Source organism: Heterocephalus glaber, unplaced genomic scaffold (assembly GCF_053883595.1).
Source record: "Heterocephalus glaber isolate CG9 unplaced genomic scaffold, H.glaber_assembly_v1.0 deba00001538, whole genome shotgun sequence".
In the NCBI taxonomy this organism is placed as follows: Eukaryota; Metazoa; Chordata; class Mammalia; order Rodentia; family Bathyergidae; genus Heterocephalus; species Heterocephalus glaber.
In genome coordinates, this window is record NW_028258333.1 from 18448012 (window position 1) to 18460693 (window position 12682).

The window sequence follows — 12682 nt, forward strand, 5'->3', positions numbered from 1 at the left end:
TCATTCTTTGAAGTATTTTAAGCTGGCATTGTTTAAAAATAAATGAAAATGGATTTGCTTGAAACTACGGAAATCAGTTCCCTGTATTATTGAAGACTAGTTCTATCAAAAAGGATCTCCAATCAACAGAAAGTCTTTCTTGCCAGTTCAATTCAATAAATACACACCAAGCACCTCCATGTGCAAGAATTTACAGGATCTATGGAAGATGAAAAGGAAGAACACACTGTTTTTGCCACCAAGGCTTCCTTCCAAGAGATTTGCCATTATGATAAGAATCACCAGCACTTTGTCCACTTTGTCTTCTAAGTGCTATATTTAAAACACAACAACGTGAACAAGTAAAGTGCCAAAAGTATAACACAGTTTTCCAGCCTCTTAAATTGCAGGAGGCTCACGGGAGTTGATGCTAACAGCTCAAGGTGATGGGGTGGTGAGGACTCCGCAGTGCAGCTGCCTCTCTAAAGTAAGACTCAATCCAGCAAATGGCTTATTTTTTAAGTACCTCCTGTGAGAGATGAATCGGGACTTGTTAGGAAAACAATGCCCTTTTTAGAATTTGCTGATAATGAAAAAATTATTATACAGTTTAAGCCCAAATCTTTAGATTCTAGTTCTAGAAACAGACAAAGCACATTTCAAGGCACGGCCTTCCCATTTTCTTTTAGCCTGTTACTTCCTTTAACTTTTTTTCATGGGAACCAACATTGTGTCTCTTCACTTCTTCCTCTAAATTTGCTCCAGATAGAGCCAGAGCCTCCTTCCAAACAGGTCCACTTGCTGTGAACACCAAGAAAGGTATGTTTGTAACGTCCACCCTAATCCCAGACAGCCAAGTCTCAATGCCTCACTAAAAGACTGTTACAATCTCTAGCTCAGGTGTAAAGATTATCAGTCTCTGCGAGGCTGAAATATGACCACTGAGCAGCTTTACTTTTTTTCTACTAATTCATGGCAAATGTTTTCTTTTTTTGTTGTCATTGTTTTTTTTTGGTACCGGGAACAGAACTCAGGTCCTTGTGCTTGCAAGGCAGGCAGCAGACCCACTGAGCTAGATCCCTGGCTCCGAATGTTTTCATTTAAAAAAAATAAAAATAAAAAACTCCTTTGGAAGGTGGAGAAAGTGGCAGTATGTAGTTTTTAAATCTTCTCAGATTTTCCCATAAAAATCCAGCAACTAGATTAGCAAAACCAAAGACCTCTGAACAATACCTATGTAAAGACTAAGATGACAGGAATCCCCATACACTACTAAATAAGACTAGGTGAGGACAAAGAGCTGTAGTAGTCTCAGCATTTACTGGATAAAAAAGAAGAAAAAGGAGAGTGGCAGGGCTTCTGATGATCCTGAGAATGAAAGAACCCCCAAATTAACAGCATGTATTCACTGGAAATTTGACTATAACTAGAGAGGGCTGCGAAAAATCTAATTTACTGGGTCAGTCCAAGAGGACAGTCTAACATTGAGAAAGACATCTGAGCCAAGCTTGCAGCGCTCACCTGTAATCCCAGCACTCAGGAGGCTGAGACTGGAAGATCACCATGAGTTTGAGGCCAGCCTGGGCTACATAGTGACTTCAAGGCCAGCCTGAACTACCTACCTTGTCTCAAAAAAACAAAACCAAAACAAAACAAAAAAGCCCTGAGGATGTAGCTCAGTGTAAAGGTCCTGGGTTCCATTCCCAGTATCTGGTGGGTGGGTAGGGAGTCTAAACTAAAAAGTGAAGCTCCTCAAGGAGAAAATGCTGGAAATATAAGGCACTTAGCAGCATAGTAACCACTAGGGCAAAAGCAAGAGATGCTCTAAATAAGGATGGAGAAGGAAGTGAGAGGGCAGGTCGCAGCCTGAGGCTGGATTCCAAACCTCCGACAAACAGCAGGACCTTCAGAACTTATTTTACTTAATTTATTCAACTTAAATAGCTCAACAAGCAGAAGAATAATGATCAAGTCCCATGCAATGACTCTATAACAGAAAGAAAGAGGGGCATGATCATTGTTGATAATAAAAGCATGCCAGAAAGACATGCCAACAGAACAGACAGAAGCTGGAACCCAATATTTCAACACAAGTCCTTAAAAGTTAAGAAAATAATGATACAAATGAAAACTACTAAATGAGATAATTAGAAGATTTGAAGTGACAAAACTCATAGAATATATAATAAACAAGAACCAAAAGGCAACTTAACCATATGAATAGTGCATTTGAGAAGTAAAAGATGGAAAAAAGAAAAAACTTACAGAAACTAAAAAATGAAAAAGAAATGGATTCAAGAGAAAATGAGACACAAAGGACAAGCAAAGAAGATATGATGGTCTTAAAACCAAAATATAACAATAAAATGTGTATTTCTTGAATTATACAACATTCATACACATCGTATCTGAAAACATTAAGTGAAAAGGGCTGAGACATATTTTAGTAAACCTACTAGTGTTTAAAGAAAAAAAAAATCTTAAACAAAAGATCTTAAACAGAAGAACCAAAACATTTACATAACCTGTATTGTTACAATACTTTTTTTTTGGTACCAGGGCTCGAACTCCGGTCCTTGCGCTTGCACAGCAGGCGGTGAAACCACTGAGCTAAATCCCCGGCCCCTGTTACAATACTTTTGATAGCAATGTGTTTGTATCTAGTCAAAATGATCTGTAAATATTAATGGCCACAAAATATTGGGAAAATATTAGGAAACTCAAGTTTCCATGAATACTCTTTGAAGAATGTGGAAAGTAAATTTTAGAAAAACCAAACAAAAAATTTAGTAAGGGTTGGCACTGACATCTGACCTTCAAACATATTTTTACCTGTAGATAACAATAAGTCAATATTACAAGAATACTCTAACACAGATTAGTGCAACTGATAAAAAATGAGGGGAGGAAGGACAAAGAAGGATGAGGTTGCTGCTGTACACACCTTATAAGAATTGACCTATAGTAAAAAGGATATCATGCCAATCAATGCTGGGTAAGATTATAGGAAGAAGCAGATGGTGGCTATTTTCAATAATAGATAATGAGATATAAACACAGAAAGAGAGGCAAAGGAGAAATCCAATCTAATTACCCTACTGTATAAAGGTGTTACTGTACAAAGGTAACAGAAGAAAATATAAGCCTTCCTAAACACAAAGATACATGGAAAGAGAAAGGAAAAAAAAAAAAAAGCAAATACAATGGTCCTCATAGTTGACCATGTAACAAACAGTTTGACAGAAAGGAAGCCAAACATATCAATGATGTCTATATATTCTGTATTAATAGGAAGTGATCACTTGGACAGACTTTTTGAGGGGAGTGAAACCAGAATCTTACACATTCTAGACAAGTGCTTCTTCCACTTCCCCAGCCTTGGACATATTGGTAAGTGAAGAAAATCATGGAAGATAAAAGTGCGTTTAAAATGTCACCACTGGCCCAAGCAAAGGGAGAGCCTGCACATGCACGTGCAAGTGCGTGCACACACACAAATATAGTGACACACCCTGTCTCAGCAACAAGTGAGTCACTTCCAACCAGGCCCCACCTCCTAACAGAGAGTCAACACAGCACCCCATGATCAAATGACATTCCAAAAGCCCCGCCTCTGAGCAGGTAAGAATTGGGGGGGCCAATGCAGATCTAAACCATGACACACTACATAACGACATTTCAGTTATTGAGGAGCCATATATATGACAATCCCTAAGGTTGGGCCGGGGATTTAGCTCAGTGGTGCCACTGCCTGCCTCACAAGCACAAGGTCCCAAGTTCGATTCTCGGTTCCCAAAAGAAAAAAAAAAAATCCCTAAGATAATAATGGAGCTGAAAATTCCCTACTGACATCACAGGGCTTTGAAGTCACAGCACACACATTATTCATGTGCCTGTAGTGATGCTGGTGCAAATAAACCAATTGCACTGCCAGTCATATAAAACCATTGCACATACCTCTATGTGCAATACACTAAGTACTTTATAATATTTGATCATGCTAATAACTTACTGTTACTGGTTTTTGTACATCCTACACTATACTCTATTTTGTTTTAGAGGGTACTCCTACTTTTAAAAAATAAAAGGATTCTGTACAACAGAATCCCAAGTTACTCTGGCAGCAGCCCCACTCATTTTTGATTACTGCACGCAGGAACAGGCCACATCAACGGCCTGACTTACTCCACCTAGGTTTCAGGAGTACATTCTGTGATATTCAGCCCAACAAAATCCCCTCACAATGCATTTCTCAGAGTGTATCCCACTATTAAGCAATGTGACTGTCTACATTTACTTATATTAAAATAAGAAAAATTGGGTCATTTTAAAAAACATGATTACCAGAGGGGGTGGGCAAGAACAGGGCAGGAGAGACAGACATAGAAGTCAGATTTTTAAAAAATACACTTGCCTTTGTTAAAAATGGTACAGAATAATGTTACAAGTTTGCAAAATTACAAAATAATCCTTAATTTTAAATGGAACAGTTAAAAATCAAAAGTAAGGCCCCGCGATTTAGCTCAGTGGTTTCGCCCGCCTGCTGCACAAGCACAAGGACCCAAGTTTGATCCTCGGTACCAAAAAAAAAATCAAAAATAAAATGAAATAAAACTATGTATCCAGTTTGTGGGATACCCACAATCGACCATTAAAACACATGAACCTGAGTACACACCCTTAGTGGAATATACCTGGGGACAACCAACAACAAAAAGGAATACTTACAAATAACTTTTCCACAATTATTCCACTGGTGGTACCATTAGTATTGTTATTCTGAGACTACTACTTATGTATTAAGGAACACACCCAATGAATAATTTTTTGGTATTGTTCCGTGAACCTCAGAGTTAATCAAATAGTTGATGAGGGAGAGATCCTTTTTGAGAAGTACTCTGATAACTGGAGGAAGGCAGATTTAGAAAATGTCTCTGGCAGACCCTAATGAATTGTTGGACTATGAAGTAATGATCCGTCAGTGACTGACCTAACACACATAACGCAGAGAGAGACCACATCACTGCCTAGGAAAGTCTTGCAAAAAAACAAACAGAACTTAAATCTGATCACTGCTGTTTAAGAGAACTTCCTACGAACATGGAAATATTCTGTTTCTGTGCTGTTACAATAGGCACTATGTGTATCTGGGTGCTCAAAATGAGGAATTAAATGTTTTATATCATTTAATTAAATTTAAATAGCAACATGTGGCCAGTGGACAGCACAGTTTTAGATCTACCAATTTACAGAAAACACAAGGGGCAGAAACAATGTTAAAAGATACCATCAAACTGCAATCAGCAAACCCAGCCCAGTCCACAGGAATGCTACCGAACCGATGACCCAATTTCTTCAACAAATATTTGCAAAGAGAAGAAATGTAAAAAAGTGGACAAGGACCTATAGATTAAAAGACCAAAAAGACACTAACAAACCACAATGCATTGTTCTTATCTGGACTTAAATAGATTGAAACAAACTGAACAGACAATCAGAAAAATGTGACTAGTGAGATACTTGATATTACAAAAATGCCGCTGAGAACTGTAGAAGTTGAATAACAGGCATATAGAGTTCATTATTCTCTTTTCTCTAATCTTGTAATACATTTTGAATTTTTCATAATAAAAAGGTAATGCTAATAATTCTCTATCAGGCCAGTTACTCTTCAAAAAAACTTTCTTTCTTTCCTTCCTTCACAACAGCACTGTCACCAGTAAAAATCCAAGTATCTCCTGTAGCCAAGACTCAAAACTCTCCTTGTTAACAGTAGCTGTGAAGCCATTCAGCTCAAGATAAAATTTCCTCCTTTTTCCCCAGAGTCCAACTTAGAAAACACTTCCTTCAATTTGTTGTCCAAAATCTCTGAATCCCTAGAGATATTTCCTTTCATGACTCAGCCGTTCCTTGATAAATCACTGAGCAAGAGTCCAGTCAGTTTGACAATGCATGGCAGCCTTCCATTCCCTTCCAGACAGTCGTTCAGGAAGACAGCACATTCATCAATTAGTCCAGATACACACAGCAGCAGAGCGCACTTCCGCTTCCTCAAGCCAGCAGCATCGCTGCAGGCACCAGGCCTCCTTTTCCTGCTCAGGCAATTACAGAGTCCCCAGTTGGGCATGAGCCTCATGCTGGTTAGGTTACTGTAATGGCACAGTTCTTTGCTTCTCATGATGCAGTTTTTGGATCTCTGTGGCCCACCTCCTCAAGTCGGCATGAGGGCAGGTGCCTACTTCTATAGACGACCCCATTTCAACTTCAGGTACAAATCACCGCATGTTCCTGCTCAGACACAGGGTTGATTTGTTTTTTTCTTCCACATTACCCAGAATTCATTCTAACAAGAGGCAACACAGAGAAAATCCTTCCACAGTTTCTCCCCAAACACGATGACAAGTCTGCACCTGGCTCGCATACATGTAAGCACAGTTTGCAGCACTCGCCTCTCAGTTTCCATTCCTCAGAACACTGGCTGGGGTATCAGGTGGAATTTCCTAAGTTCCAGATGACCCTCACACTTCTCTGGCTGGGGAAAGTGCTAGTAGTATTGGGTCACTCCACCTTAGGTTTACACAGCCATTTGTCTCTTCCAACAGCCAGACTGCATCACGAGGTTTTTCCCACCAACCTATTAGCTGGCCATTATTACCAATAAACTGTAGATTCTATACTGTTGAACTACAAAACAGAAAAACTCCTAAGGATTTTAGGAAATAACTGAGTCTTTTTCCCTTAAAATTAAGTCTGAACCTGTCCATTTATAGGCTTCAAGGTTATTCAAAGTAGTCACTGCATAAATTCCTTTAACTGCTATTTCTCAATCAGATTCTTATTCTTGACTATCAAAAAAACCAAATGCCTTTATTTTGAATGTTTTAAACTAATTTTTATATGCTATCTACCATCTTATTTGAGGTACACATACCAAAAGAGAACATTTATTCTAAGATAAGAAATTTAATATAGTTGTTGCAAGCTATAAGCCACTGTTACTTATAAACACAAAACAACTGTTTGTAACTCTCTTTAAAAGCTGCACATTTCACTGAATATTCCTGAAAATCTTTACAATTAAAATAATTAAGGACAAAGTAAAGACGAAGTAAGCAATAAAAAATGACTCACTGATTATTCATTTTGCACTAGACTATACAAGAAGAAGGGAAAAAGACTACCCCATCTGACAAATAAGATGAAAAACAGCCTGTGGAATATATCCATAAGGGGCTGGGAATGTAGCTCAGTGGCGCTGTACCTGCCTGACAAGCCCAAGGTCTTCAGTTTGATCCCTGTTACCAGAAAAAAAAAAAAAAAGCCAGGGATTTAACTCAGTGGCACCGCGGCTACCTGGCCAGCACAAGGTCCTGAGTTCAATCCCTAGTACCAAAAAATAAAAAATTTAAAAAAAAGAATATATCCATAGGACTTCAGTCACTAGTACCTCATGATAGTAAAGTTTATCTGATTTCTTTCCAAAAAAAAAAAAAAGTAGAGGGAACTGGTTTGTTACCCCTTCTGTTTACCTAAGAAATTTCAAGGTAAAAAAATTCAATCAAAATATATGGGTAACCTCAAGAATATAGTAGTAACTGGTCTTTGTACAGCACATGTAAAATATCTGAGAATTTTAAAACATAAACATTTCAGAAAGGGCTAATATATTACCTGTGGCAAAAACCTCATAGTTACAATGTACCTAAAGTTCTCTTACCTATCAAAGGTTTTCTGTTAAGATGTTCTAGTAGAAAGGAAGACTCTGTCTGACCTTTGATATGCAGTAAGACAGCCCAAGAGACAGCTAAGAGAGAAGGGGAATGGAAGGGTCAGATGACTGGCCCCCAAAGAGTAACGGATTTTAAAACTTTCACCATGGAGCCTATAGTCGTGTTTTTTATTTACTCCTACATTTATAAAAAGAATTACCACCTTAAAACTATTGTGCAGCAAAATCAATTTTGTCCATTCTGGACAAAAGTCAATTTAGTTTGCCCTTATCATTCTCCCCTAAGTCATTTCTACCTTAATTTAGCTTTCTGCATTTGAACTAGGTTGCTCTGATACAATGAATGAGTTGAGTAACACCTCCAAATCCTCTCAGAGTGGCATCTCTATATGTTGATGTTTTAGGCTTAGTGCTGGTCACAATTTACTTTCACAACTTTAAAATTAACTGATAGAGAAATTATATTTCATAAATTAAGATAAACAGATACTTTCTCTGCTCACCTAAGGATGAGAGCAGCAGAATGCCTCCTGGATCATTTGATTTTGATGTGTAAAGAACTATATAAAAAGCACAGAGGTGTTTTAGTTTCGCTTTAATTGTCTGCCTCTGACCCCCATAATACCTCCCTGTCTTTAGAGTTCCTTCTCTTCCACTTATATCAACTTTGCAGGTAACTGGCTGGTTCATTTTCATTTTTATATGCAAACATGTATTTAAAAAGTTTTTCACATATGAACTCATAGGAAGCAATTTATATCCTCATCAAGTCATATATAATGTAAGGGTAATCTTACTGAAAAAAAACTTAAAAAGACATTCATCAGGTGAAATGGAGAATAGAATCATAGCTTTTAAAAAGATAGTAGTTCTCTGGAAAAGTGAGAGAGTTCTATAGTGGGGGTAATCATTATTACCTTCATGCAGGAGTTTAATCAGGATCCATTTTCTCCTGACACTTAATCAAGGGGTCTGAGTCCCTTTGCCTAGCAACCTTGAGACGTAATATAGAAGACAGAATCTAGAGAGAAAGATCCTAGTCCTCAAGCTGCTTCTCATCTAGCTGGGGAATCAAAGTAAGATATTAACGCTATTGCTGAAGAACACAAAACTGCATTGAAAAAATCACTTAGCAGCCTATTCTTTTACCAAAAGAAAGGAAGACAGAGTTAAATGCTTAAATATACCAAAAGCAACAAAAAACACTGTGTTCGGGGCAACAAAACTGGCTTAAGGAGGACTGCTACATGAGGTGGGAAAGAAATCAAGTAAAACAAACTACTGAATTAGAAGGTCTTAAGATTTTCTATAGTCGTCCGTATTTCTTTCTTCTTTTTCTGGTGCTGGGCTTGCAATCCAGAGCCTCATACGTGTGGCTACCATTGATTTACACTCCAGCCCCTAAAATCTTACGATTTCTTAAACAATCAACTCTGCTGTTACTGAGTTACCAAATTTTGAGCTCACTGCCTACCTTTCTGCTCATGGTTTTTATGAGGTCACTGTTTGATGACATTATATTTGGTTCTGGAGAAATACTAACAGAAAATTGAGGTGACATGGCTTCAGATGGTCCTAAGAATGAAAGTGTGTAAAATATTCACATCTCAAAGTACTAAGAGAGAAAATATTGGTCGGCTTGCAAAATACCTGAGGAAATGGTGGTAGCTGGCCACCACTATAGATAATTATTCTCAAACTGTTTAGCAGTATTGCGTCAATAGCAGTTCACTTTAATGCAAAAACAGTTAGCTTTGGACATCTTTTAAATGAATTGTGTAGCAATACTTGTAATTATTGGATTAAACTCTCCTATTCAATATAATAATTAAATGCCAACATTGATTTTTTTAAAAAATTCATTATGATGAAATGAATATCTAACAGTAAGTTGCCTGAACTTATTATAGCATATGCTACCATTAAAACAGATAAATGGAAGCCTGGAAGCATTTTCCATAAGGGTGAACAAAGCAAACTGTATTACCTGCCCCAGTTTTCATGCCATTTCCTTAAGTGTAATTCTCAAGAAGTGCAATCAGTTTCAATCATGACCAAAGAATCAAGTGAAAAGCCCAAGAATATGCTGGTTTGGGGATATCTCATCTGGTAATTTCCACTCATAGGAGGAAACAAAAAAGCTTACTGACAGTTATAGGTAGCTACAATGTTTCTGTATTGAGATAACTCAAGGAAAAAATAGTCACTTAGGTCAAATATGAAATGTATCCAGACTCTGTTTATTAATGCCTTCAGTTCTCTGCAACATAAATTTAGGCCACTAGTCCAGAAATTTTGTATACACCATGGGTCTGCCTATATGGCTGTTAGATTATTTCTTTTGTACAAGATGCATATGAAGTTAGACTCATCTCTATCCAAACTAAAGAGATTGAATTTAACATTGCTACGTATACTCCTCCCCCTCCATCCATCCCTCACACACAAAAACATACACACAACGCCAAAACAAAATTCAAGCAACAGAAAGCCATCGAGAGTTGGTATTCCATTTAGCCTCAGAGTAATGTGTTCCATAGAAATCTCTCAATTAAAAAAGAATTTCAGTGCCAATGACTTGTAAAGGAAGAGCTACATGGGCATAACTGTGTTCTCAGAAGTGTCATCACCTGGCAGACATCAGAACGAATGCCAGTTTTCCAGAATCCTTGGCTACTGAGCTCCACTGTTACTTCTCGCCTCATTGTATTCTTCTGTCTTATCTTTTGGAGTGCCTCCTAGAAAAGAACTCATTATGATCAGTAACTCAGCAGCTGTAAAGCCAAACATAAAGCATTAGAAAGTAAGTTGGATTCATTTGATATTATCCTTATATTCAGACACTCAAACCTCTTCACGCAAAACTAAAATATTTTATTTGGAATGAAGGCCATGATGTGTGAAGCTCTGAGTATAAGGCAACCCTTCCTGGTAACTCAATAAGGACAATTTTAAACCAAATCTGCCAATCTGGTATGTTCGAATAAAATATGCCCTTTCACTGATAAAAGAAACAAAATGTGATGTTTGCAATTTGAAAGCAACGTGTAAAAATTATATTTATATAAAGCCTTATGCTATGCATTTCCATCTAAGAAAGATAATTAACCTGCAACCCACATAACTCTAAAAAGTTGCCTTCTAATTTGTAAGCTCCTTACACCCTTGATACAAGGGTACATTTTATTTTTAAAAGTGGTGGTGGTGGAGCAATCCAAAACTTCACTTGTGAGATACAATCAGGAATTATTGCTTCCCTTTCACTGTCCTTCAAATAACTAATTATGAAAGGCAAATTTATATCTGTATGCATGTGATTGAATAAAAGCCTCAGTGGAATTCATAAGAACAACAGGAACTACCACTCTCCACCACTGAGTTCCTGCTGCAGGCCAGATTCCATGGGTGGGATATTAAATAGAGCATTTCAAAAGTCCACACAACCACGTTTTTGCTTGGGTGCACCAACAGAAGGACATTTCAGTCAGGCTCTGAGCCTTAGTTCCCGCCTTTATAAAGAGGCTGACTGGCTCAAGTCACAGCAAGTGACAAAGCCAGAATTCAAGTATTTTTCCCAGCTTCTAAGCCTTGCTCTTTCTTATACTACTACAGCAGAATAAAACCTAACAGACAAAGTCTGTGTTCATACTGAACCAATTTATTCTTAAAGGTAAACTAAAACATAAATCCTGGAATATAAGGATACTATTACTCATTCATAAAGAAGTATGGAATGTGGGATATAAAACTTTACAAAAATAAGTTCACTCTGCTGAAGTGACAGTTTTATATGGAAGGTGATCTTTCACAATCTTAAGACCAAGAAATCTCAGCAAGGCCCAATGCGGTACAATGTAAATTCTAATTAAACATATAAAACAAACTTTAAGCTTTTTTCAGTTTCTACAAAAGATATATTTGATGCGCTGGGGGTGTAGCTCAGTGACAGAGCACTTGCCTAGCATGCACAAGGCCCTCCCTGGGCTCCATTCTCAGGACTGCAAAACCAAAGACACATATTTGATTCCCAAAGGTAGTAATCCACTAAGAAATGGCTTTTTGGGGGGTACATATGCTCCTTAGAATACTAAAAGATTTTTTAAAAAAGCAGTCAGTACACTACTCTGGGGAAGAGAAGTAAGTACGATTTTTCAAAATATTTTTCCATCTTATTCTAGAATCACAGTATAATGCAACAATCCTGAATAAATCTGACTTGCATCATCATTAATTTCCAGGGACCAGGGTTCAATACTGACCTCCCTCTGTGCCAGCTTCTGCTTGTCAGTTTGTTTGACTTTAGGACTGTTTGCTAGGAGGTGGCGGAGTTTCACGTAACTCTTCCATAGTTTCTGGTACCTAAGGAAAAGGACAAACATCTTACACAAAGGGAAGGCAAAACTAAAGTGAAATAAAACCAATTACTTTAGTAGGCCTGCTCAATCATAAATTAAATTCCTTTGAATATCTTCAAGGGCAGCAAACCTTCATTCTAAGAGAGGACATGGTTTTGGGGTAGTGGGGAAGGATGGCCAAGAGTCAACTGGAACCTGGTGATTAAGTAGATCATTTGCTTTTTGGACTGAAAATGAGGTGTGACTATGAGGATGAATTTCTGAAAACAATTCCATAGAAGACATACAAAAACACTCCAGCCAACAGAAACATCCCTTTTTTCACTGTTACCTCTTTTCAAGTGAAAGATTTATTTAAATATAAAATATTTCTTTTGTTGAAAGAAAACCTCTTTTTTAGTAGGGATAGTTAGCTGAAGAGTATTAGAGTAGAGAACCCACTTTAGGCTGACACCCAAGATACATATGTGTAGCCAATTTACACTGGAGGCAGAGGGGGGAGGGAGAGACAAATGGTGTACATCAACTTCTGTTTGCCATAACAGAAAAAAGCATATTTACTGTAGCCAAATATGTGATAACTTGGATCAGTCTAAAGGATACTGTTCAAGCATCCTGG

At 37.6% G+C, this 12682-nt stretch overlaps 1 protein-coding gene across 4 annotated transcripts in view; it reads right to left on the minus strand.

Annotated features, from left to right (window-relative positions):
• The window catches only part of Drosha (drosha ribonuclease III), a 125859-nt gene that overhangs the window by 44696 nt on the left and 68481 nt on the right, over positions 1-12682 (minus strand). For all 4 annotated transcript variants that reach the window (XM_004848667.3, XM_004848666.3, XM_004848665.3 and 1 more), the window contains 2 exons: positions 11968-12067; positions 10339-10446 (listed from right to left, as the gene is read on the minus strand). In XM_004848667.3, the coding sequence (XP_004848724.1) occupies positions 10339-10446; positions 11968-12067 (208 nt within the window). The remainder of the gene's footprint in view (positions 1-10338; positions 10447-11967; positions 12068-12682) is intronic.